Genomic DNA, 26,416 nt, shown 5'->3' with positions numbered 1-26,416 from the left:
AATTGGGGAAACCTTTGAAGCCAATCGTGGCGGTCAAGGACTTCAAGCTTCCTCTCGAAGTATATTCTCCAAATTGCGGCCGAGAATGGAGAAGCACACACCTCCTGGCAAAATAACTCTGAAAGTACCTATCCTTTACAAAAGCTACCATGAGCAAGAGAAAACCAATTGCAAACAATAACAACCCTGAAAATGAATCCGAAGTTCGGATTAACAGCTGATCATGAGGGGTTGATCCTGCGAACTTACTGGCACGGTCTCTCCCGTGGCTGAATTCAAGGAACTCGTAATTATGGAACATCATCATGCCTCCACAGCTCAAGGCCACCAAAGAATGCATAATACATATCATGAAGAACCCACCCGAACCCATCAATTATTCCCAAACAACAAAGATAATTTTTTTCCTTTTTTCCCTTTCCAAAAACCTCCAATTCCTAGAAAGCAAGAACGGCCCTTTTAAAATTAATTCACAAAAAAGAACAGACTTCAATCAAACATAACCAAAACTTATATTTTTAGCCTCAAATGTAATACTAAAAACTGAATTCACTGCGGATTTTGACTTTTAAAGCACATGTAACCGAAGCCCAAGAATCTAGATGGCGTGGTACAATTCTCAACTGATCAAAACCCAGAAAGATTTTTCACCTAAAGCTCAAGGCTTTGGATGCAAATAAGCAATAAAGTACCCGAAAACAATCCTTCAGATTTAGAGTTTTGGACCATAGGTTGGTTTCCGTCCTCTTCTCACAGCAACTAACAGGTGACTATCTAGGCTGGTTATCATGGGAAATCGAGATCAGTGAATAGGGACTGGATGGAGAGAGATCCAAAAAAAGCGTTGGATCCAAAAACACAGACAGAATGACATCTAGAAGAGGAGTGGAATTGAGTGAAATCTCCGATTTCGCTTCAAAGGTTTCCCTCAATTTGGATGCAAAATGGCCGGTGTCTTGCTTCTCGTAGAAATTCTATTGTGTACTTCCAAAAAAACCCCTGCCTGGCCGTTGATTTGTGTACAGAAACATGTGTTTTGTGTGGTGACACCATATAAGTCTTCAATTGGCACAAGAATTTTAGTTAAGGGACTTAATTCATGCGATAAATATTAAGGGACCAAATTAGCTTTAGTGAAATAGTTTAAGGATTAAATTGACGATTTTTACAGCTATATGACCCGTGTCCAGCATTGCATGACAAATGGAAGCCCCTCTGATTCTCCTCAAATCTTCTTTTCACACAGCCAACAGAATATACAATCCTTGGCATGTATCTATATCCTATGTTCTTTTAAGTCCACTTCAATAAAAAAAAAAAACTCATTCAAAATTACTTCATTAACTAATTTAATCAAAATTCGAGCAAGACTTATTAGTCTTCCTCATTTTAGGTTTAAATTGGAGTTTCATAAACGGCCAAGTCACTTGGCAGTCTCAGCCTCGATAACAGAAAACAAGTAGAAATATTTGGAAAGGGTGGTCTCAACATAATTTGGAATTACGGTACTTTTATTAAAAAAATCTTTTTGGGTGATATATAGAAATATTTTTAAGATATTCAATATTGCATATACATTGTTTTATAGAGTTAGGAGTAGAGTTTTGGTTTAAAAAACAAAAAAAAAAACACTTCAATACAAGATCAAATTTATACTTATACTAATAAATTTTTATGTCTCAAAAAATGAAAATAAACTTCGACCTTCGTATCATGAACTCAGTAAAAATATAAATACAATTAAAAAAATTTAACTTCATATCTTATCAAATACACAAATCCATACAAAGAAAACACTTATGTAGGTATGCACTTAACCATGATCAAATCCAACCGGTATTTATACAAAAGCCCATGCAAACAAATGCAATTGAGCATTTATTGAGCATTATTCTCTAAATTTGAAAACTCTACTTATGCCCTTGTGCAATTGAGCATAAAGGCAATCAACGTTAGATTGTGATTTTTTGATGAAAAATTTTCGTCTTTTCTAATCATAAATCAAATTTTTACGGTGTATATATATATATATATATATATATATATTTTTTTTTTTTTTTGACAAAAACTCATTAAAATAGCAACGCAAACACGGCCCAACGTTTGAAGACTACAAAGAATATCTAGATATAAATCTCCCTAATTCCAACACTAATACAAATCCAACTCGGAAATTTCTTATAGTACCTGATTGTGATTGATTGATGCCAATCCTCTTTGTCGACTCTCTGACCTGGTCAGTAGTAGCGGTGGTATATTTGTTTATGTAGAACCGTCTCCTCACTTTCACCTCGTCTCCAAGCCATCTCTCTTTCCCTTCCTTCCTGGGCGCAAAACACACACACACACACGCACTAGACTAGACTGCCTTACATTAGGGTTTTTGGCGATCCTTTTCAGGCAATTAGAAGTAGGATTAGAATTAGATTCTCACATTTAATAAACCCAATCTATCCATGAAGCAAATCTATCCTAAATCTATCTCCTCAAACTTTGTTACAGATTAGCCCTATTTTTGTTTAATTCAGTTTCTGCAAAATCTTCTCTCTTTCTCTCGCACTCAGACACTTCTGCTGGAGATTTACTGTTTCGATCAATGGCGTCGACGGTGCCGGCGAAATCTCAGCCGCTTCACAATTTCTCATTGTCGCACCTGAAATGGAAAGGCAATCACCAACGTCCTCGCTCGGCTTCATCTTCCGCCGCCAGGCTATCTGCCTCCGGCTCGCCTCACCGATCGCCGCCTTTCAGTCATGATTCTCCTCCGCGGAGGCAGTCGCTTAACTCTCCCTTGCGCAGCGCAGCAGACTCAGTTGCTGCATCATCTCCGTCTCGTCATGCAGCGATGCTCGGCGGCGAGGACTCAGCGGCGTCTCCGATGCTACATGGAGATGGCGCAGATGAATTAACTGCGCCGCTACTGAATCAGTCTCCTGTCCGTGGCAATGGAACCGGAAAGCTGGAGTCTTGTGTGAAAAGCAGCAAGCCTTTAATTGAGTACCGGAGGCACTCTAGACCTTCGGTTTCTTCTGTTGTTAAGAATGGAGTATTTACATCATCGCCTGATCGAGATGAGAGAAAATTGAAGGGGGCAGGGGCAGGGGCAGGGGCAGAGGCAGAGGCACAGAATACTGAAAGCAGATCTTCGAAGTTTCTGATTAAAATCCGGCAGAAAACCAGCAAGTTTGCGGAGGAAATTCAACCTGAAGAGGAGGGAAAAGCTGAGGTAAAAGTCCAGGATAATGAGGTTCAGGACGAGGGGAAGCTACTGGCTAGTTTTGATGACGACGAGCCGTTGCAAAAGACATGGAATTTTAGGCCAAGGAAACCAATAAGGCCGTCGCTGAATTTGAATGGAAGTGGTTTTAAGAACAATGGATCCACAGTGCAGCACGCAAAAAGAGCTCAATCACCGCAGGTGAATCCCAACAGTGGTAATAGATCAGAGAATCAGAAGAAGGAGAAGAGGAAGATTGGATTCACACTTGCCCTCTCGAGAGAAGAGATTGAAGAGGATTTGTTTGCTTTACTGGGATCTAAGCCTTCTAGGAGACCTAAGAAGAGATCAAAAACTGTTCAGAAACTAATGGATGTAAGTCAAAAGTTTAACCTTAATCTGATCGTATTCTGTAAAATAATATTTCTGGCCTCTTTGTTTCCTATTCTTCTGCTTTTTTGGGATTTGACAATTTGATTGTCTCTTTCGCTGCAGAATGTGTTTCCAGGTGCTTGGTTGCAATCTATAACTGCGGATTCATATAAAGTTTCTGAACACCCTGGAAAGGTATAATTTTTTATTGCCATTTACGAGCTCTTGCTTTGCTGGATTGGTTTGATATATGGGATTGACAGCATGATTTTCTGTTTGCAGGCTTAGCTTAGGTGACATCTTTTGGGATTGTCCTAGTGATGGAGGTTTCTGCAATTTTTTGATGCAATCTGAAGAAATAATCAGCAGCACTGACTTGTATAGATGAAAGGGAAGTTTTTTGGTCGGGGGAATAAGTTCTTTTCCATCATGTGGCTAGCTTTTGCTGTTTTCTTTTGCTCTATCTAATTGTGGGCAGTCAGAGAATTGGGTGAACGTAGTTTGATATATTAGTAGTTGCAGATGTACATATGAATTTTTGGATAACTTAATAGAGTTTTCTTCAGTTCTATGTTGCTTATATAGAATCAATTGACAGCTTTTTATTTGTGATCAAATTTTGATTATGCTGTTGTTTGTTGGTATCTTCTTTTTTGATGGCTTCTGATATGTCAAGACATAACAAGGTGTCTCCTGGTTGATGAATGTGGTTATCCTAGTCCATCTAGTAGAGATGTTGGCCTCTGTGATCGTTTGCAATTACTGTTGATGTTATAACCTTATATTTGTCATCTTTGACATCCTTTGAATAGTTTGATAATAATTAGGACTAATAATATTGTCCAACTTTTTTGTTCTCATAGTATGCTGAGAGCTGATCATGGCTTTTGGTACTGCGGTTTAATACTCTAAACACAAAAATCTGTCTGTGGACTGAACCCTGTGTATGCTTTTTGGTTATTTTGCTGAAGGGTTAGACTGAGAAACCAAAGGGTTAGTCATATTAAAGTTTACCTATTGTTCCTTAGGTAGTTGTCTTGCTGTTTAATGCCATTGAAATTCCTATTCTTTTTAGCGTGTGGCGAAGATCAGGCTGATTAATCCAAATTCTGCTGAGAGTTTATATGGAGGATTTTAAAGCTGAGGCAGGTCTGGCTGGCCCTGGCAGTTGATTTCTTTGAAAGGCAAATGGTTAGATTGTTGGAAAAGAATCTTTTATTGGTTTGAAATCTGTTGTTTTTGTAGTTTGCTTGAACTCATTCATCTAGAGATTTTTTTTTTTTTTTTTTTTGTCATACCCAATTGATGACAGGTATTGTTGGAAAAGAATTTCAAGATTCGTTTACCAACACATGCATGAACAGAAATTAGATGCTTGAACCATATTTCACCGAAGTCTCAGCTTCCAGTGTTGCTTTCTTTGCCATGATTTCACTTTTTACCTCATCTTCTTATTAAAAGATACTGTAGCTTGGAATTTTATCACCTATTTATGATAATATTACGCTTGCACTTGGCAGCTACGTTAGTTGTGAATTATGTTCTCAAGCTTATTCTACATGTGCAGTTGTTTTCTTAATGAGGAGATACCTCTGGCCTTGCATTCTGAAAGCTATTTTTTGTACGTCGGGGTACTGTAATGTGCTATATGACTGAAGAACATCCGTGCTTTGATGTTGCTGATTTGCCTTCCCTCTGTCGTAGCTCTTCACCATTTTCTGTACCGGGGTAACCATCTTTTTAGTCTGTTTTTGCTCTCTCTATCCAGATGCAGCCTTTTTGCCCGTGTAGTTTTCCAAGTTATTTGTTCCGTGCAGTCCGTCGACTGTTGGAATATACATCTTGACGTAGTACAATGGTGCTTGCATTTCAATTGCCATTAGATGGTACCATCACGCTCAATTTCCAAGTACCCTAGCTGAATGAGCTGCCTGAGCCTGTATTCAACTTGTGCTCCTGTAACAATGCATGCTGTGCCTGCTGGGTTATGGCCTTGAGCAAGATGGGGGGAGAGAACGAGGGGAATGTAGTTAATACCATACCATTTATGGATTAGGAATGTACCAGACACCTTTTTGCATTTAAGTATTTGCTTTTGTAGTTGTCATGCTGTTTTATCTAGAATCTTCGAAATAGGAATCTATTGACACGAGGCATGTAGCCCTAATTTGGCGTTGGTAAAGATCAATTACTATGGTTGCCCATTTGTGGAATCAAATTTAACCGAATTCCGCATTTAGGTTCTTTCAAGCATATATAGGAAATCCTGTTTGAAACGCGAAGAGCTACCTTAAAGATTGAGCTAAGAAGGGCAAAAGCCCGAGCAATTCGCAAGATATGAGTACTCGTCAAACTCTGTATTTGGTTTAAAAGCTGGGATAAGGTACCTTGGGAACTGGGTGAGCCCTCATTTTGTTTTGAAGGATAATAACAGCTAAGACTTATATTGAACTTCCAAAGGGCAAAAAATCTTAGCGGCTATTAAACTATTGTCAGGATCATATTTTGGCCATCGAACTATTTTTTATCAATAATTGACCACTAAACAACTTAATCAGTAGACCCGTAGCCATTTCCGAGTAATAACTCTTAATTTCTGAAATTACCATTTCCGAGTAATAACTCTTAATTTCTGAAATTAGCATGACACGTGACAAAGCGCAGGGCAAATTTGTCCAACAATTTACTGACTGTTGAAACAAATTATGAGCGGGGCCAAACATCCGGAGGCAGCGAGGGGGCGTCCAGCAAAGCCACGAGCGGGGGGATTGCTCCGAGCAAAGCAAGAGTGGTTCTGGCTTGAGAATCGCCTTTAGCGAGCCTACTGACCTCCTTGGCTGCCTGCAACACACGAACATCTGGAGTTAAGAAGCCATGGTTTTCATTTTCTTCGAGTTGTTGGCTGCTGCCACTGCTGCTGCTGCTACTTTGGAGATTCTTCACCACTGTCTTCAATTCCACCAGTGCCTCCACTTTCCTTTTCACCGCCTCCGCCTCCTCCTCGTCCGGTTCGTTTTCGTTTTCCGATAACTTCAGAAGGTCTGATAACTTGTCTGATCCGGAGGGCGGTGTGTTTGTTGGATATTTAGTCTCACTCCTACCATCGCTAGTACTACCTTTACTCAACTCAGATCTCAGTGTTGTGACTGCAGTGAGATCAATGTCGGGCTCAGGCTTGGGCTCTTGGATGGTTAATTTGCCAGTGTTGTTGTGCTTATGATGCTGCCATGTCCCGCACCGAACTGTGTCCACTATAATGCGGCGGAATGAGGCTGACCAAATCTTAAACTGACCCCTTCGCGGGGAGTCGGGTGGTCCAGTACCACGGATCCGAGGTTGTTCCCGTGCAACTTCCCCATTAATTACTAGTAGTATCCGCCATCTTTACTTGAGAATTGAAATTAATTTGATTTCCCCAGAGATGGATGTTGGAATTAGAAATTTGACGGTGTTTCTAGTCAAGATCCATATCAAGATCCAAAATTATGACAGTAAATTGTTGGACAAATTTGCCCTTGTGCTTTGCCACATGTCATACTAATTTTAGAAATTAAGAGTCATTACCGATGAAATGGCCACGGGTCTACTGATTAAGTTGTTTAGTGGTCAAGTATTGAAAAAAAATAGTTTGATGGTTAAAACATGATTCTGATAATAATTTAATGGTCGCTGAGGTTTTTTGCCCACTTCCAAAAGTCCCTAATCCACGGCCACAATCTAAAAACTTCCAGACCTTTTTGATTTTTGGGTGGTACTTTGCCAACCAACGCACGCATTTAGGAATTCGAATAAACTTTTGTTTTCGAATACATGTAATTATTTATAGATAACTTTAAATGTATGTGTTCACATTAAGTACCATGCCATTTAGAACCTCGCAAAGGGCAAAATAACTTTAACCACAATCCCAAATGCTTATCATACTCCAGTGTGAAGCAACTAAACAAAAATTAAAAAACCTAACAAATCAAAATATATTGAAGTTTAAGAAACCCCCCACTAGAATTACGATGAGATCAAAGATAACAAAAGGCTCAAACCTACAAAATTTGAGAGACCCGGGGGTTAAATACTTTGTGTCCAGATGTATCAAATTTCCCGACTTTTGGCATGTGGACCTAATTTGTAGCCGAAAGAGAACAGGGCCAAAGCCCAAATCTTATAGTCCAAGATTCAACCGCGGCGGGGAGTGAAGAAGAAATAGAAAAGAAAAAGAAAAAAAAAACAGCTTTAGAAGGAGAAGAAGGGAAATGGCGGATGGACGGAGATGAGATGGAGCTAAATGAAGAGAGTGATGGTCCTCGTCGGTGGAGCGGTGGCGTAGAAGGCTACTGGTATTGGGCGGGGGCAAGTTCGGTCCAATTATTATGGGCTATTTTATCTCTCCGGCGAGGTTATGCAGGCGATTCTCGTTTAATGCCTTTTAAGGCCTTCGGCGTGGCATCCCTCTTCGTTGGCTCCGCCGCTTCCGCCACCATCGGTTCTCTCCGAGCCTCTGGCATCCACTCGGTAACTCTCTTTCTCTTTCTTTGTCTATTTACTTCAGAAATTTTGGTTGCAATTGCAGTGAAGGGTGCAGTCTTGGAAGTTTGAACTGTCAATTACTCCCGTTAATTTTTAGATTTTGCTTTGTAAACAAGCGAAAAGTACTTTCTTTTTGAACTCTAGGGTGCATTTGCCTGGTGAAATGAGATATTTGGTAAAGGAAATTGTGTTGACATCACTATAACCTATATACGAGTTCAGGATAGTTGGGATTTTGGATTTCAGTTGTCTAGGTAGCCATAATTTTTGTAGTCTCTTCCAATTAAAGCTATTTCCTTACCTATCTACCAAAGGGCATAAATATTACTCCATGTATTTTTTACACGAAGCTGAAATTCATCAAGTTCAGTATCTTTCTCCAGCCAGAAGAGGAGTACTATTGAGTTATGGTTGTGACGTGTGTCAATGAATTAGTAAATGTTGTGATATGTGTCCCTGGCTCTTCATAAAAGGTTAGATTTTGCAAAGTGATTATCACATTTTTAGCTCTGGAAATTGGTCATTGTGTTTTGTCAGATCAATTCTACTAACGTTCAATTGTGGAAACATTGAATCTGGAAATTGTGTTTTATTCTGCACCCTATATCCTTTCTATATGGGACGTTGGGGAATTTTGTATGCAGTAGTGGAAGCTTTGCAAGAACCGTGCCTCTAGAAATGAATGCTAATCCTAATTACTTGGCTGAAATAAGAAGCAAAAAGGTGGGTATCACCTTTCTGTTGAAGCAACCTTCATTGGGCCAAAGCAAGCATTCTTGCTTTTGTTATTCTCAACTTTAACAGTTTGGGCATTGTCGTGTTGAATAAATCAGAGAATCAAGATAACTATATTGCCTTTTTCTCTCTTATCTGGATTTTCTTTCTTCTGCCCTCTTTCTTTTTAGTTTGGGGATTGTGGTCCAGTTTCTGTTATGGTCATGTCTGCTTGTTTCTGCACCATTGCTAGCTGTATATTAGTGCCTTAATGGTCACAACTAGGTGTTTATAGGGCATCATCTTTGCCAAATTTACTGCTGTTGATCTGAAATTCTATCCTATCAGCATTGCTCATGCTTATTGGCCATTATTGTCAACGTGTGCCATCCAGATAGATTGTTTATTGTGTAATCTGATCACAGAGTATCTCTCTGTCATAATCTTTTAGGTGGATGACATGAAGACTCTAGGTGCAAATATAAGGTCTGGGCTTGGAATACGACCAAGAGCACAAGACAATTAATTATGGTTATGTCATGGCAAACCTATGGCATTCAGGATCTCCCTTCCTGATCTTGCCCTGAAGTGCTCGCAAACACAAAGCTCATCATTGAATTTTTAATCCTTCGTGGTAGTGGAGCTCAGAAGCAATCTCTTTTGAGAAGTACTCTCTCCTTTAGCAATATGACGATTTTGTGCATTTTTAGTGCATGATGACTGTTGTTTTAAAATCCCTCTGAATGGATGCTTTTGGAGGTGTACTTTTATGTGATAGTGGCCATTTTAATGTTTCTTTTAGTTTTAAGCTGATCTGTTTCTCAGTGATTAAAAATAAAAAAAAAAGTGGTCTGTGGACAAATTCATATGGTCCAGTAGATTAATAAACTTAAGCAGTTGGTTACAGTAGGAAAATTGCAAATCTTGTTAGGATTTGTTCAGTGGAGCGATAATCATAATTTTTACTGCCAACATTTACCAATGGTGGGAAGCTTCTTCCAAGATTATGTTTGCGATAACTCTCTCTCTCTATTAAGTTAATCGTTGTCCTTTGAAAGGAAGCCGAATACAAACTACAAAACGATTCCAATAAAACAATTAGTAAGCTGACTCCAAAAATGTTTTGAAGCTGTAGGTGTAGGATAAAAGCAAGTCTCTAGTAAGTCGAGTGGAAGGCAAGGGCAATTGGTAAACTGAGGTCTGAAGCAAAAACACGTATCCTCCAGACCATTGATTTTACAACAAATTTATTTTTTCTTTTCCTTCCCAACACGGGAGGAAAAATTGCTAGAAACTGAAGGAAAACGCCTATGGCGCAAGCCAAGCTTGTATAAGAAAGAGTTAAATCACGAGGAAGAAACTTATGTTGAATTAGAAAAGATGCCACACTGAATTATCAATCCATCCTACAGCTTCTAACAAAAATGAAACGAGAGGGGATTCAAAACCCCAATTTAATCAACGTCTGCCAGTTCCCAAAAACCTAAATCCCAACAACAGCAAACCACCATAAATTACCCTGCCCAACTTCAAGAGGTGGCAAACAAATTGCCAACGAGGACCAAAAAAAAAAGGGCAGATATCCAAACCCTAAAGAGTGCAGACTACCTTCAGATCAGCTAAATATTCCGTGCTACATTGTAAAGTTGCTACCATATATTCCAATTGCCTCAGACATCAAAAAGCCCATTCCAATACCGTCACTCGGTGGTGAATGAAAAGAAACAGGCGAAATCCAACGAAATAGAAATCTGGTTGACATCCACGGGTGCAGCAAATTTCCGATCGAACAATGTATGTAACTCCTTTCAGGCTGGGATGTATGACTCCAGCAAAAGCATTTGCCGAGATGGTGATGTAAGCTCAACCACCAAAGAAACAAACTTCCATTGCTTGTCCTCATCTTTGAACATCTCTGCATAAACTTTGCCAGCTCCATGGGGGCCGCGGATGTAGAAATCAACCTACATTTAATTGAGCACGTACTTAAAAAACACAAATCTGATATCCTTATAGTATTAGATGGCTGTAATTTCAAGTTTTCAGCTGAAGATGCAGTAACCAAAGCCTATATCTTGTTTTTTTTTAATGAAAAGCAAGTTTGTAGTGTAGAGTAAGAAGATAAACAGAATATAATATATAAGTCATAAATGCTGAAATCAAGGGACTATTCCTGAACCCTTACCGCAACATGCTCAACACCATCTTTGGTCCATATCCTGTTTGGAATGCGCTGGCGAGCAGCTCGATTCCTACTTTCTGAACCATAACCAGTTATGGGGGATCCAATTCTCACCCTTACCTGGTGCAAAGCAAATTAAAGCCACTTAAACCAGAAGATGCAGTAGGAAGGATATAATCAATGAGAAAAATCACACAAAATCAACTTGATTCGTGCTATAGTTTATGAAGAAATAAGAGAATCCAAAACAACTAAAAGAAACACAGAAGCAGCAATCAAATCTCTCAAAAAGATAAACCGTGTCCTGTCCTAACTTCCAAAGCTAGCCTGTTACTCCACTTCCAAAACTTGGACTTTAGTCAGAAAAATGGTTAAGCCTCACCTTTAAGCACGAAACAACCGTCCGTTTACATTATCATCATTATTCTCGTATCTATTCCATGTTCTTGCTACACCATCATGAATAAAAGATCTAGGAAAACACAAAACCACCATTCAAGTATGCGTAATAACCATATGCAGTCCTAAATTTTTTGCCTCAGATAAAAAAAGATTAGAATTCTCAGGTTAACCACACTAATGCAACCTAAAATAACTCCCACAATAACAGTCTTGACTATGTCGAACTGTTCAATTCTAACTTTCATGGTAGAGGTGATCCTGCAATGCCACTGGAAACACTTAAAAAAATTTCAGGTAAGACATACTTGGCTATCATTTTGAACCCTTTCCAGAGCCTTCCCAAAAATTTTATACCTGTAAGACACAAAATTCATCTCATTTAAAGTAATCTTGAAAGATAATGGGGAAAAAAATCAAATCAGATACTGAAACCGAACATATAAACAATATAGAGGTAAGTCAGAATCTTACTCCTTTGGTTCAAATACAAGCTCAGTAAGAACTGCATAAGCCGCAGCAATAGCAACTCCAAGTCCAGCAAGAATGAATACAGTGTAGGAAGCCCCTTCTACAAATGTCACTGGCTTCTCAGGGATGTTATATGTTGGAGCATCAAATGGATCTTCAACAGTAGATATATCTTTGCGAGTCTGTTAAAAGGAGGACCGAAGGACATAGTTCCTTGTGGTTACAACAACAGGATTCAGAGATACCAGCAAAAGGAAATGAAGCAAATCATAAGAAAATGGCTGGCATTTTTTTTAGTCTACAAAAAATAACGAGATGCTTACAACTCCATCAACTATTTGCATGAAGCTTGCAAAATTGTAAAGCAGTGTATGAGTTGATGTAGCATATTTCAAGATAAGAAAAGATGCAATAAAGTCAAGCACATCTTCAGTTGCTTAAGCAAAGTATATCTCCCTAAAGCAATTCCTAATAATGACTCCTTGCTACTTAGAGTGCAATACATCACCAATGACCAGCTAAAAAACTGTCTAGGAAACTTTACCACAGGATTTAGACTGCAATATGTATGACAAGAATTCATAACATTAAACTAAAATCTGGTTTAAACTGTAGACATATCACAGACAAGTGAATGACGTGGTTCACGATGTATATAATGGGCCAGCTTATGTGCTCGTACTTTTCATCTTTCCCCAGTGTTTGCTTTACTTTAGACATACCTAAAATTAACCAGTCAGCTAAGGAGGCTTCGGGAGAGGCAAGAATTAACTTTTTATCATCTACCCCTTAGTTGTTCTTCACATCTCATATTCTCCAGTCACTGATGTTTCTCCTCAAAAGACAACCCTCCATACTTTGTTTCCTATTTTACAAATAATTCTGATAATTAACCAATACTAAAAATTAACACATGCAATTAAGCATATGAATGTAAAGGAACCACTGACAACATTATGTGCAAAGCACAGTAGCAATCTAGATGGTACTTAAACATAAATAAATTGCATAACAACCACAGAACAAAGTTGATCCACACCGCATAATCAAGCATTATATTTGAATTTAGAGAGAAACCTCTGATTCATTTTGACCCTTTGAATCAGATGCCTTTATTGAAAAGGATCTAGCTGAGGAAGATATGTTGGAATTTATTCGACTCATCATGGCTGGTTGAAATGACGACTGGGAAGTAATGAAGTTCCTCCTAGTCCACTGCTTTTTGAGTAACAGAGGAAGTCCTACACACATATTCACAATAAAGAAAGATTTTAAGGGGGGAAAATGAAAGACAGAACAGAAAAATGTGTCCTCCATCTCACACATACACACTCAGATACTTGCAGATACAAACATGAACACAAACACAGAAAAACAATTGATTGATGGAAATTTTAACTTTCAGATCTAAAGTAACCTTCAAGCTACTCTATATATAGCCAACCTGCAAGAATTTAAAAGTCTGGTCTAGAAAACTTCGACGAATTATATACTCCAAAAAATACTCTCAACATTCAAAAGACACCATCCAAGAATGAGGAAGCATTAAGCTAAACAGTGCTAAACTTGTCCCTAGAAAATCTGAATTTTTGCAAAATCCCAAGAAGGTCACATCATTGGACATAGATTAGAAATGATTCATGTGTTTGCAGCTCTTACACAAGGACTCCATAGCAGCCAAAGAATAGAATAATCAAGAAAAATAATACTAACCCCCAGCTTCATGTTTGACCTGAAGAACAATGAAAAGAAAAATTATCAGAAAGCACTTGTATTAACTCCATGACTATAAAGAAAATAACAATCATCTGCATACCCTAGGTGCATAGCTTCCATCTCTGACATATTTTGCACCATTATTCATCATTTCCTGCAAGTAATCATGGTTAAAAATTATGAGTCAAGTTTCAGAAAGTAAACAATGCAACAGAATTACCTGAAAAATTTCACATGCAGGACAAGGACTTAAGAAGTACAAAAGTCATTCTTGTTTTGGTAAGTTAAACAAGCACAATTATCAATTATGGTGACGGAGTTTGCCCCCTAACATACCAGACAAAAGGGGAAGAAGATAAGTTAACAGTAGTACCAGCAAGCGTAAAAGTATTTTACATATCAACAACCAGTTAAGTATATCAGTAACATCAGAAAGAAACAATATTATTGAAACAAACAATCACCATCTGTAGCTGGAGTACAATTCGCACCTCAACTACTAGATAAATTTGCACGTAATATCAAGAAGAAACATCATCCTTGAAACAGAGTGTGGGTACAAATTATGCTTTCACCTCTCCCTCCCTTTGTAAGTAACATCAGAAAGAAAGATCATTGCTGAAACAGGTAATCACATTTTGCTGCTGGTATACAATTTATGCTCTCTCTCTCTCTCTCTCTCTCTCTCTCTCTCTCTCACACACACACACACACACACGTATATATGTATGTATGTATGTATGTATATCTCTAACTAACGTGTCATTTCTAACAAAATTTAATTCAGTGCAGTAATTTATCATATAAAGCTACCTAACAGTCTTCCTGGTTATCTATGGCTGAAAATGGGCTGAATTAAAACAAGAAGGCCAAAAATACACTTTAAGCCAAGTATAGTATAATGTCATGTTCATTTTCCAATTTAGTTTGGCCAATGGTCATGCTCCTTGTTCAATGTAGTCGAGTCAGTTTTAACTTCGTTCACCATTCCTAGAAGTGTCAAAGTAAAAGAAATTTACCCCAAAAAGAAAGCCTGTTGAGCAAGAATTTGGCTGCAAAAGATTGGTAGAGACAGTTTGCAAACTAAACGACAAAAGAACTCCCTAATGTCTTACTAACATTTCTTTATCAAGTTTTATAGAACATAATCTGCATTGAATAAAGAAACTCGTCATCCCCTTCTTTAGTATAAGTTTCCACAAAGAGACCAAAATCCCACACAGCCAAACTGATTAGAGGTACTTTGCAGATAAATTATATAAATCCTAACAGATGTAAATTCCTTTGATTAATTACACCGATTGGAACCTGATATCAGTATTAAAATATCTTCTTATCTTGTTCCTAACTCTAGATGCAAAGTTTTGCAATAAACAAGTGCACCCAGCAGAAGTGAAGAAATACAGCACAAGATTGAACAAAATTATTGGAAACTTTTAGTATGAAAAGCCTTAATCCCCATTAAACATGAGGTAATATTGGCTTTCAACAAAGAGGAAAATGAATTGTATGATTATCGAAGTGGAAGTTTTAGACATGTAAGTCATAGGAATGCATGGAAAGTAATTTACAAAATAGTCAATTTATTCTTTAGACAATTGATCAGCTTTAAAGGCATGTCCACTGTGAAGAAGAGATGCATCAACATCATGGAATAAATATTCCAAAAGGCAGAACAGATGACTCCCTCAGCTTAATCACAGCTGATAAACCAGAACTCCAGTGCAAATGCAACACAAGGTAAAGGTAATGAGTCATAGAGGTATCATCATATTGTCGACCATCCAATGTCCATTTCATTCAGACTGTTTTCTGACCTCTGACCTAACGAACAAAACACAAGCTTGTGAATCTAAACTAGCGTTGCATTATAGGCACAGTGAGGTCTACTGCAGTGAGAGTCATGTGCTAGTAACTTTATTTACTTGAGATGCCTGTTCCCATCCTACAAGGGCAAGGGACTTTAAACCTTTACCATTTTATTATAAAACTCTCTTACAAACGAATCGCGCTTAGCTTAAAGTTCTACAAGTAATAAGCAGCGGCAAAACAACATAAAGTAAGAAAGTAGCCTACTTTCTCAATTCCCCTACATTTAGTCTATTCACATCACATTCCAATATACAAAAATTGCACCTTCGCAAGTTCCACTCACGCATGCAGAGACACACATTTACATACACAAAACAAAAGTTCATATATTTCAATAGCAGAAAAAGAAAAACGAAAATTCACCCATTTCAACAAAATAATATCTATAATAAATTGGGAAAAAAATATTCACAATTGCTCCAGACCACCTTAAGAAAACTACACATAAGCACCACATTGAGTTTAAGCACTTCGATCATTAAAAAAAATGATACTTTTGACATACCCTTCTAACAAAGCTGCTGGCTCCAGGCTCCCCAATGGGCGTAGATGAAAAGGGAGCAAAACCCATATTTGATGCATATTTTGTGGGCATATAATCAAGAAAAGAATCGCCCAAGCCATTGCAGGATTTCAGAGCGGTTGATAGCCTATTATTCTTCAGTAATAAAAACCCAGTTCTCCTTAGATGCTGCATCTTCAGAAACAGGTAAGCTTGACTAGTCGGATTTATGTCAGCGAGAAGAGAAAGGAAAAGAACAGAAAATCTTGAGCTTTTAAGCTGTCCAGAATGGAAAACCCATCAAGAAAAATTTGCATAAAAGTGAAGACCCTATAATAAGTAGCACTATACTATGATCGATTCAACTGATGATGATCAACTAGAACAAAAAAACGGGGGTGGGGAGGAGGGAAAAACCAATTGGGGTGCAAGTTATCTATAGCGAGATTTTAGAGGGGAAGAGATGAGAGGCAATGTTGAAAAATTGACAAACATAATGAAAACCCAATCGGGGTTTTAGCCCTTCAGCTATGACAATACAATCGGATATTTTAGGCTGGGCTTTACTCCTCAAAGCCTGAGATCGGCCCGACTCGAAAGCTCGATCCACCTGTGAAGCCTTCATTATACCGTAGCGTATATTGGTTTAAAAATATTACTAGTTACTTTTATTCTTGAAATTTTGCTTATAGCGAAAATAAGCTGGCTAAATACAATATAACAATAGTAGAGCACTAACTATTACTAAACCAAGGGACGCCGTTACACGATATTCACAAATTTGAAGGGGAGAAAAATACATGAGTTAGTGAGGTGATTTTCTCATTTTGCTTGTTTATGATTCCTCACATTTTTGGTATTTAATAGGTTAGTCTATTTTCCGTAACACCAATAATTTCTTTTATGGATATAATTATGAAAAGATGATAGATAGAAATTTAATCATATTACAGTATTTATTTATAGGTTCATTTCTGGATCAGATTTAATGTATAGTTCACTTTCAACCTAATCCAAACTTCCTTCCCTCTCCTGCCTTCCCTCTCGTCTAATCAGGACTAGAAGACTGCAACTAAATCAGAAACAATTTTTAATCGGATTTGAATGAGTTTTTGACAAGTGGATTTTGAAGAGACTCGAATCGAATGACTCGTCAAAAACATTTGCTTGCGACTGCAGGGTAAGACAAAGGAAAAATTGAAACGGAACGTCAAACGAAATTTGCGATAATAGACCATGAAACTAACGACTCCTAGTTTGGTACATACTATGTGAATTTGACAGATCACGGATCTAAGAGAGTCTAAGCACCAAAATCTTCTTGTTTGGCAAGTTCGAGAGTTGAAAATTAGAGGTGGTTGTGTGTTTTATTAGTCATTTCTGACGAGAAGACAATTCTTGTATGAGCGAACATATTAGCCAACCGGCGTTTGAATTTACACATAGGTAAAAGTGAATGGAGAAACACGTACCACAAAGCAGAAGAAAGTTGCTTAGTAGAAAGTATGTGATATGCACCACTTAAGTACTCAGTAGGGTAAAAAGTTTCTCAGTGAAGCTCCGATAGCTACATGATTTCATTGATTTAAGCCAAAGCTCTCAGATCTCATGTTCCACATGGAAGTAACATGCCCTCAGAAAACAAGACAGTGAAGTTTTGCTCGAGATGCAAAAGGAAATTGAGGAGGTATTTCACACATAAGAAAATGAGAATCGTGTCCTTAAAAGTTTAGTTGATTAGCCTTAGCCAGATGGACTGTCGCCATAAGCAAGTCATGGCGTAAACATGTCAAGTATATGAATGGTGGTCACATTTAACAAGGAAGGTTTGTACATGCAGGAAAATATGTAGCCATTTCAAGGAAGATATGTAGCCATTTCAAACAAGTCTCTAAAGCTCAATTTTGTTCTCGATCAGAGCTGATCTTCATGAACTATTTAACTATTCAAATATCCCTCGGTATGATTTGAATCCTATGTTGAAGTATTCGTGGCATCAACTGCCAAATGCACATCAATGTTTTAAAATCCGGACTGTTAATTAAACCGATGAAGTGATAGGGTCGAGATTCAACCAATCGGATCGTTTCAACTCCGATTCAATAAATAAATAAATATATATATATATATACACACACACACACATACCCGTGCACAGAATAAGATATAAATGTTAAACCACAATTAACATAAGAGCAATATCATAGTTATCCAACTTACATATCCAATTGTCTAAATATTAGAATTAACAAAAAAAACAATATAAGTCTAGAAAACACTCAAAAGATCCAAACAAGTCCAATTTCTGAGGCTTCTATAATCTTCTTCGTCATTCTGGGACAACAAAGCTTAAAAAAATAAGCCATCTTGACAAATCGTCATCACCATCCAAGACCATTATATGAATAACAGGTAAGTGATAAAAGTATAAAATTCATATTAATATCATCAGACCAACTGATACAAATCTTAAAAATAAAAATAAAAGAATTCAAACAATTCTATACCAATTACAATTTGAATATTTAATGCCAATCATCATCTTCTTCATCATTAAAAAAGTTTCGACGCTGAAATATTTCTAAATCAACATCTTCTGCTTCATCTTCATTATCTAAAAAATTAGCATATTTAATTATATACACATTCAACTGGATATGATAAATAAATTACAATTTCAGCTTTTACAATAACAGGGGATCTTCTTAGACAAATTAAAAACACAGGCCAGGTGACCGATTCTTTTATCTGATTTTTCCAAACAAGTTGCAGATCCAGTTCAACCAACTGAACAATCTCATATGCACTTTCTCAAGGTGAAAAGAACCAGCCCTTGTGGAGAACATTGGAGTGGGACTTTGTTGTCTGGATATACATAAAGCTAAGGTTAGTTGGCCTGGACGCCCTTGGTACAAGGACAGGGTTACCTTCACTTCTGGCTACTGACCATTAGATAACTACAAAGAGCTCAGCTTATATATGTTAGGACAAGTAGACACACGGATACCATTACATCAAAAGAATTAGACAAATTTGTGAATCTCTTTGTTTTCAACCTCTTAAATAATAAGAGCAATAATTGCATTGCATAAGAACAATACACAACAACATCACCTTAAACTCCAGACAGTAAAAGCAATCTCTAATTCTTAAAAATAAACTCTATTGAATACAGATGAAGGGATTCCAGTGGTACACATCCATATCCATTTCTAGCTCACAAGAATTTCCAGCAAAAAGAGACGCACCACCTAGTAATATCAAGAGTTTAATCCTGTGATGACTGCCTTCATGCAAGAGGACACTGACAAAACACGCCCGAAGGGTAAGCCAAAGAGAATCGAAGTTGAAAGAAAAATTAAGAACCCTGACTGAGTACAGGAACTAGACCTTGAAAAAAATCAACAGGCAATAGTACTGATCATGTTCAACAACTAAGTAATCATCTTTTCTTCGTTTTCTTTCTGTTACTGATCATAATCAAGAAAACCAATAATTTCTTTATGCAGTTATTCACATTTTGCATGCATGCAATCATCCAATGACAAAACCTTCGTACTCCAGGCTCCAGCACTCTCTGTTTTTACCCCTATCAAAACTCATAAAGAATTTCTTTCAGATAACAAAAACCCATAATATGACGATCATATCCAATTTTACGGTTCTTCTGCTCGAAGAATTGTATTCCAGAGATCATGAAACATCCTCAAGAACTAGCTAGTCTCGAGATTATTCTAATAAACTGAAACAGAGAACAAAACTACCCAACTAATAAAAATTCCAATACGATTTTCCTCCATAAATTCCAACATTTTCCTGGCAAGATAATCTGGCAACTTATTTTTTGTGTCGTAGTGTGAAAATTTCAAAAAAAACCCAGAAAAATAAGTGCAGCAAGATCAGAAATATACTAACAAAATTTAAAAAAAATTGATGATATATATACAGAGGGCCAAGGGGATCAAGTTTACTTGCTTCGTGCTTCCTTCATGCTGATTGCTATGGATCAAGTTTGGAGTTTGGACTGAGAAACTGAGAAGGAAATAGAGACGGCAACCCAGCAATGACAGCAAGAGCAGCTAAGCAGGAAGACTGAAGAGGCGAAGACTGGAGTGAAGAATAGACTGAAGACTAGGTTTAGACGTTTAGACGTTTAGTCCTTAATTTCAGTCAAAATTCAGTCAATTTTGTGAAACATTAAAAAACCATGGTTCACGGTTCAATCCAAATTTAACGGTTTGAACGGTTATTTACAGGTTTGATCGGTTCTAGAACCAAGTCAACACAAGCTATGAATCGGACCAAACACATGGCCGGTTCCCAGTTCGATCGGTCAAACCGGCTGGTCCGGCCCGAGTTTGAAAACATTGATGCACATGCAGGGATTTGTGCCATATAAGAACATAAGCTTGCCAAGACGAAAGCTGCAGCGCATTGTCCAACAATGCAAAATTAACGGAGGCTCTTGGTTCACCATCTTACGCAACATATTTCTTTTGAAGAAAATAAGAAATACATGCATAAATCGAAAAAAAAACACAAGATGGTGAAAAATGATACATCATGAGCTGATGAATTGGTCGTCCTTTTATGGACCCTTTTTCTAAGGGAGAACTTCCGGTGATTTTTTTTTTTTTTTGTTAGGGAGGGGGTATCCCTACATATGAAAAGCAGTGGTAAAATCCTGACCCAGACTTACAACAGCGGGAGGACGAATACTCTTAGAAACAACTACAAAGACAGCTTTTTGAAGAACAGTACAAGCCAAAGAAAGATCAGGTGATGAAGGGGGTTTTATGTCGATAATAACCTAACATCATACCGGCCTGAAGAATATCTCAAGACTCTTCACTATAATAATAACACTATATAACATAGAGAGACAGAAGACAACAGGCCAAAGAACAGGAGGAAGCCAAGTTGAAAGCGCTCTATCTTTAGCTGAATAAATGGAAAATAAGAAATATGTAGGCAACAGAAAGAAAAGACATTCTTGTAGACTTCTGTATGGTGTCTTTAAAGAAAATAGTATCTAAGCACACAAAAACAAGTGATGAGCACAACCGCCCCCATAAAGTACCTCCTCTAAGGACTGATTAGAGAAGGAAATGACATCAACAGCAACAGCCTAAGGAACACGCTGTCAACTCAAATAAACAAGAAATGAAGCATGAATGGCTTGGTATCCAAGAATTAAGAATCAGACACAACCCAAAAATCCTATTAAAAAGAGAAAGTAGATACTATATATAGCAGAACCTATCAAACAAGTGAAACAGTTATTTCCCAAAAGTAGATATCCAGTAAAAACATAAACCAGGAGAAGAGTAACACGAACTGAGTGCAAAGTAGGTCAAATGGCAGAAAGGCCAACTGAATGAGAAACAGCTGCAGCTGCAGCAGCCGGCAGAGAAGCAAAAAAGACAGAGAGTAAAGGGCAGATAGGCAGAGAGGAGAAGAAGAGAAGAAAAATGGAGGACCTGCTGAATATGATCAGTAGTAACGTTGCTTGGATAGTACCTATATATAGATGTATATTGACACCCTTTATGAGAACTTTTGTATTTTGTTGGAATATAAGAATATCATTCTCCATTGTTCTATTTCTTTCTCTAATATCTCCATTTATACTATAATAGTTTATTAGTTTTACAACATTATATTAATTTTTAATGAATTTATCAATATACTCAAACATTAAAAATAAAAACTTAAAAATTTTATTGTTGAAACAATAGAATTTTCTACAAGCAATCTCATTATGCTACATCCAAATTAATAACAACGACAGATGCTTCAATTCTTTTAGAAGAATTTTCTGGTGGCTTCGCTAGTGAGCAATCAAATTGGTTCAAATATTTATACAATATATAAAGCTTGGGGAAGATGTTTAGGGTTAAACAGTGAGGGTTAATATTTATCGTCACTTTATGAACTTCTTTTTTTTTTACCCTTATAAAAACTACTTTTATTTTAACTATGTATAACTACAAATGACTATTTTTGCTTTTAATTATTTGAATATATATTTTAGGCTGCCATCATGGGCTGCATCTGCATCAGGTGCTGCTGCATTTCTTTCTTTTATATTACCACCCAACCACACACACAACACACAATACGCACCACACTCAACACACACTTGTGAGTTGTTTGTGTGTGTGTCTCTCTCTCTATACATGTTTCTGTTTATGTATGCACATACGAAGCAAGCAAGAAGTATCTTTTTCCAAAGGAAGACTTGTAGTCATTTCCTTTCCGACCCACCAGAGGTGATTGGATCATGTTGAGTAGTAGATTTGATGGTTGTAACCCATAGCAGAAGTACCATTTTGCAGCCAAGGCTTCGGCCTCCAACTGATTATGAAAAAAAAAAAGGGAACAAGAATGCAATTCTGAACCTTAATACTTATGGCCATCTTCCAAAAAGAAAGCTTCCACATCTTTTGAACCTTAACACTTATCTTCAAGGACCAAAGAGAGGTTATGCTCGTCAGACTGAAAAAATACTTATGGCCAATTGAGTTAAGGTTCAACATCTGTGCCAATTCCACATCCTTGAAGATTGGCACAGATGTGGAAAGTTCAAAAGATGTGGAACGAGTTCTTGCTCAACGCAGCAACCAGGACTGTTCATATTATATATAACACCAACACCCAAATATATCTGTAATTTCCAATACAGCATTTCCCCTCAACCATAAAACATTGCTCCAGCTCAGTTAAATCAGCCACTAATCCATGAAAAGTTGAGCAAAAATAAAGCAAGGGAAAAAAGATGAGGGAAAGGAAATACCACCATTGCTTCTGCCACTTTCACAGTTTCACTCACATATACCCTGCAAACGGACAAAGCAAAGACCAATTGACCCAATAAATATAAAGACCAGATAGAGTGGAGAAAAAAGAACTGAAAATATTAATAAATTCTTAAAAGGGGTAAGTACCTTCAAGCTTCTATGGACTCTGCCTACCCATCCTGTTGACTTTCCTAAATCCAGTGGCACCTATTGGAAAACCATATTCGAGGATGAGGTTCCGGCGGACCTTGGCAAATCCCTTATAACCCTAGTCCTCCCCCCAAGAATTTTTTATCAGAAAAAACTCCTCCCCATTCTTATTGACTCCAGAACCAACAATCAAAACACACTGATGTCTTTTTTCTTCTGCAGCAATTTCATCTAGGAGACCTCCACCATAAATACCCTTGGTGCGCAAACAGAAAAAAAATAAGAAACACACGCACAAGATGCACACATGAAAAAGACACATAAATCAGTATTAAGAGATATTAAACATTTTTCAACATACTTTGCCTTTGAATTTTCTAAGACTTCTAGGCGAAAACATGGTACCAACAATGGGCTGGTGCTCAAGAGCTTCCATAATCGACAAATTCTCGTCTTTAACAACAATAGAACCAAAAATAAAAAACTTCTGCCCCTGGTCAAATACATATATTTTCAGCAACAACTAATGGCATTTTGTAATGAGATGTCCATACTCTTAAAAAAAATTGCAGAATAATAAAAATACTGGATTAAATAACTCACGCGAGCCACAGCAGATGCAGGTGTAACGAATGACATATCCTTTTCAGCTCTATATGGGTACACATCTTCCTCGTACAGCCCATATTCTTCAATCATTAAAAAGGCCTTTTCCATAGTGGCTGAAATGCGTCTCCTTTTTTTCTTCCCTTCATTCCTCTCCTCTTGTTTCTCCTTCCCTCTAGCCCTTTTCCTGGCTGGACGAGCTTGTTCCTTCTCTTGGTTGGCCTCTTTCTGCTCATCCTTGGCTAAACTACCATGTGAACTGTCATACCGATTATGCAACTCGTCAATGAACTCTTGCTTTGCCAATGAGACAGGTTCCCCCCCTTGGATGACGTGTAAAGCTGATACTGCATTAGTCAAAGGGAAAGCATAGCATGCCCCTGTTCAAGGAAAACAATAGAAAATTAAATTTAGATAAAAATAATAAAAAATAAAGAAGATACTACTAAAAATCTTCAGGAAAGAAAAACAAGAACTCACCAATAGGGCCTTGATCCCATACAGGAAGTATGGATTGTGGATTCCTCTTCAACCAAGAGTTAGGAATCTACAGAAAAAATCATATTAAAATGGAAAAAAAGTTTCAATGGTCCTCGAACTTTTAGTCGTGCAAAGTTGTAATCCTTCAATAATTATACTTGAGAATTTTGTAGAGAATTGAGATTGGCCCAAATGGGGTCTCGTGTGAGGAGATGAGGCAAAGGAGTTTTGCCCAAATGGGTCTCGAGATTGGCACAAAGGAGTTTTGGTTGTAGGAGAGAAGGCAACAAAGGGGACAATCGGTTCATTTTTGTTAATGACAATATGCAAGCTGTAATTATTACTAGGATTGTCAGAAACAGAGGAAAAAGGGGAAGAAAGTGAATTTGGGTGGCGAAGATGATGCTGAGGATGACAAAATGGAAGCAAAATTGTTGGGAGCATAGTGACAAGAATAGAATGATTGGGGGTTGCTGCAGCGTTGTTTGTGATGAAGGAAAGGAGAAAGATTACTCAGACGAGGGTGGGATTGAAATCCGAAGAAATGCCACAGCTTTCTATTCGGATCTGAACTTCTAATTTCAACTGATGCATTACACATCCTATCACAAACACCAATAATAAACCCAGAAAGAAAACAGAAAAAAAAAAGAAAAACAAAATAAGACTTTAGTCACTATCAAATGATACTCTTTTACTACAATAATTCAATTTAAGAATTTTGGATTTTTATATTCCTGCATGGACAAGAATGCCCTCATTTCCATCACTCATAAATGGCTAGAATTCGCACATTCAGCCTATTAAAATACAGCCTGCTAATATCTTGCTAATTTTTGGAAGAAAAAATTTAAACTTACATCAAAATAAGGATCGTCTTGCAAATCTATTTGCAGCTGTTCAGAAAAATAAAGATGTATAGTAAAAAATGCAATCATCAGAACATAAATAAGGCAGATACAAAATGGGTAGAGATGAGTCACCTTTTGCATCTCTTCTTGCAAATTATATTTCAGGTACGGAATGGAGAAGCAAAAATCTGCCATATTATCTTTCAGAGACGCGATGCTGGGGCTGAAAGGAAGGAAATTGGGATATCATCTCCTAAACCCTAAACTCTAAGATTCGATCAACAATATCTTTTGTCCTCGAGGTTTTGGGGGAAACAAATATACATAGGGTGTGTTTGGTTAATACGAAATCGGAATTGAAATTGTATAGAATTAGAATTTTATGAATTGGAATTCTAAAACGTTGGAATTCTTTTGTTTGGGAAATGCATAGAATTGATACAGAATTCATTTCAATTCCAAATCCTTTGTTTGGATGAGAGAAGAATTCATTATGAATTAGTGTTGTTTCCATCTAATATTTGCTTACATAAAAATTTTCAAGAATGTATATATAGAGCAAGTCAATTTTCCTAACACTGAGAGGCACACAAAAGATCAAGGACAAGGGCTTCCGATTTCAATAAACCAGAATAGACCGGTCATAACAACAAAGAATCCATGTCAACAAACATTTGAATCAGCCACTTAACTTAATTAAGGATAAATAAGAAAAAAAAAATGAATCCGCAGATAATCAACACAAGTAACTTCAATCATAGAGCATATGAACTTTAATAATCTACCTAACACAATTTAAAAAAAAAAACAGATTTCACACTAAACAAAATAATGAGCTGGAAACCAAAAGAAGCAAAGTCAAAAGGAAAAGCAAGAACAGAAAGGGATAGGAATGTGTCAGAACACAAACAGTGGCTCGAAAATTGATAAGATAAATTCAACATAATAAAGAAAAAGAAAGAGCAGGGATAATCGGAACGGCAAAGTTTACATGATTGGATACTCTCCAAATTAATACAGCAAAGTTTACATAATTAAGCACTTCAGGCAAAGTAACCTTGATCAAGAGGCCACGTTATAACCAAGCTAATAAGCTTGAGGAAAGAAGGGAAGACATGGGAGAATACGAGCAGAATCTAAATGCACAAGTAAAGTTACAGCACATAGAGGGAAAAGATAAAGGAAAGAAATCTAAGGATACAACATTGGAAGATAAAAAGAAGAGAAAACACACAAACCAGTATCAAAAACAAAGGCTGGGGCAATGGCACAATGCCTTAATGAAGTAAAAGAGCAAGTTTGAGAACAAAATAGCAAGCATTCAGTTTTGTTGAAAACAGGGAAAGCTGGTAATTAAGCTGCCAAAGAAACAGGCATTAAACAAAGATCTAGAGAAATCGAGCAGAGCAAAAATTTAACTACTAGACGGACACAAAATCAAACCAGGAAAAAGAGAACATCTTAGAAAGGAAAAACAAAATGTTACTTGTATATACATTTGACCATCGGATGACCAACAAATTCAACGAGAAAAAAGCAGAACAATCAAAACCTGCACAT

The 26,416-nt window shown here is 37.3% G+C and overlaps 4 protein-coding genes and 1 long non-coding RNA gene across 8 annotated transcripts; 2 read left to right on the top strand and 3 right to left on the bottom strand.

The window, feature by feature from the left end:
• Window positions 1-2,159: 2,159 nt before the first annotated feature.
• On the top strand, window positions 2,160-5,824 carry LOC113726851 (uncharacterized). 4 transcript variants are annotated; one of them, XM_027250748.2, is made up of 5 exons: window positions 2,160-3,592; window positions 3,713-3,784; window positions 3,872-4,582; window positions 4,665-4,780; window positions 5,157-5,824. In XM_027250748.2, exons 1-3 carry the CDS (start codon window positions 2,597-2,599, stop codon window positions 3,875-3,877), a joined length of 1,074 nt encoding a protein of 357 aa, XP_027106549.2. In that variant the 5' UTR covers window positions 2,160-2,596; the 3' UTR covers window positions 3,878-4,582; window positions 4,665-4,780; window positions 5,157-5,824. The 4 variants fall into 4 exon arrangements, with proteins under 4 accessions (XP_027106549.2, XP_027106550.2, XP_027106547.2 ...); XM_027250749.2 differs by having other exon boundaries at window positions 3,872-4,780; window positions 5,157-5,317; window positions 5,407-5,824; XM_027250746.2 differs by having other exon boundaries at window positions 3,872-4,780.
• A 1,946-nt stretch (window positions 5,825-7,770) lies between these two features.
• On the top strand, window positions 7,771-9,635 carry LOC113726850 (uncharacterized). The gene is made up of 2 exons (XM_027250745.2): window positions 7,771-8,098; window positions 9,279-9,635. The coding sequence occupies exons 1-2, from the start codon at window positions 7,847-7,849 to the stop codon at window positions 9,351-9,353; spliced, it is 327 nt and encodes a 108-aa protein (XP_027106546.1). The 5' UTR covers window positions 7,771-7,846; the 3' UTR covers window positions 9,354-9,635.
• A 533-nt stretch (window positions 9,636-10,168) lies between these two features.
• Window positions 10,169-16,464, bottom strand: LOC113726849 (probable mitochondrial import inner membrane translocase subunit TIM21). The gene is made up of 8 exons (XM_027250744.2): window positions 15,973-16,464; window positions 13,696-13,749; window positions 13,593-13,611; window positions 12,957-13,120; window positions 11,883-12,061; window positions 11,717-11,765; window positions 11,013-11,129; window positions 10,169-10,791 (listed from the first exon to the last, which is right to left on the bottom strand). The coding sequence occupies exons 1-8, from the start codon at window positions 16,162-16,164 to the stop codon at window positions 10,636-10,638; spliced, it is 930 nt and encodes a 309-aa protein (XP_027106545.2). The 5' UTR covers window positions 16,165-16,464; the 3' UTR covers window positions 10,169-10,635.
• A 2,528-nt stretch (window positions 16,465-18,992) lies between these two features.
• On the bottom strand, window positions 18,993-20,064 carry LOC140035872 (uncharacterized). The gene is made up of 2 exons (XR_011839774.1): window positions 19,941-20,064; window positions 18,993-19,273 (listed from the first exon to the last, which is right to left on the bottom strand). It is a non-coding gene; the product is annotated as an uncharacterized lncRNA (long non-coding RNA).
• Window positions 20,065-23,037: 2,973 nt separating this feature from the next.
• Window positions 23,038-25,051, bottom strand: LOC140035557 (thiol protease SEN102-like). The gene is made up of 6 exons (XM_072076825.1): window positions 24,989-25,051; window positions 24,866-24,901; window positions 24,006-24,072; window positions 23,523-23,905; window positions 23,281-23,412; window positions 23,038-23,175 (listed from the first exon to the last, which is right to left on the bottom strand). The coding sequence occupies exons 1-6, from the start codon at window positions 25,049-25,051 to the stop codon at window positions 23,038-23,040; spliced, it is 819 nt and encodes a 272-aa protein (XP_071932926.1).
• Between the last annotated feature and the right edge of the window lie 1,365 nt (window positions 25,052-26,416).

The sequence above is a fragment of the Coffea arabica genome, chromosome 2c (assembly GCF_036785885.1).
Source record: "Coffea arabica cultivar ET-39 chromosome 2c, Coffea Arabica ET-39 HiFi, whole genome shotgun sequence".
Taxonomy (NCBI): domain Eukaryota; kingdom Viridiplantae; phylum Streptophyta; class Magnoliopsida; order Gentianales; family Rubiaceae; genus Coffea; species Coffea arabica.
Note: the sequence above shows the minus strand (reverse complement) of the source record. Positions and strands in the feature narration are given on the sequence as shown.

Bases quoted from the DNA above. Each gene is read 5' to 3' on its own strand.
- LOC140035557 (XM_072076825.1), bottom strand. From the start codon at position 25,051: ATGGCAGATTTTTGCTTCTCCATTCCGTACCTGAAATATAATTTGCAA. The intron at 24,902-24,988 runs GTGACTCATCTC...TTTTCTGAACAG, and splicing joins TGCAAGAAGAGATGCAAAAG to CTGCAAATAGATTTGCAAGA. The intron at 23,176-23,280 runs GTATGTTGAAAA...TTGCGCACCAAG, and splicing joins TTAGAAAATTCAAAGGCAAA to GGTATTTATGGTGGAGGTCT.
- LOC113726851 (XM_027250748.2), top strand. From the start codon at position 2,597: ATGGCGTCGACGGTGCCGGCGAAATCTCAGCCGCTTCACAATTTCTCA. The intron at 3,593-3,712 runs GTAAGTCAAAAG...CTTTCGCTGCAG, and splicing joins CTGTTCAGAAACTAATGGAT to AATGTGTTTCCAGGTGCTTG.
- LOC113726849 (XM_027250744.2), bottom strand. From the start codon at position 16,164: ATGCAGCATCTAAGGAGAACTGGGTTTTTATTACTGAAGAATAATAGG. The intron at 12,062-12,956 runs GTTTCTCTCTAA...TCCTTTTAACAG, and splicing joins AGGGTCAAAATGAATCAGAG to ACTCGCAAAGATATATCTAC. The intron at 11,130-11,716 runs GTATGTCTTACC...GCTTTGCACCAG, and splicing joins GGGTTCAAAATGATAGCCAA to GTAAGGGTGAGAATTGGATC.
- LOC113726850 (XM_027250745.2), top strand. From the start codon at position 7,847: ATGGACGGAGATGAGATGGAGCTAAATGAAGAGAGTGATGGTCCTCGT. The intron at 8,099-9,278 runs GTAACTCTCTTT...ATAATCTTTTAG, and splicing joins GAGCCTCTGGCATCCACTCG to GTGGATGACATGAAGACTCT.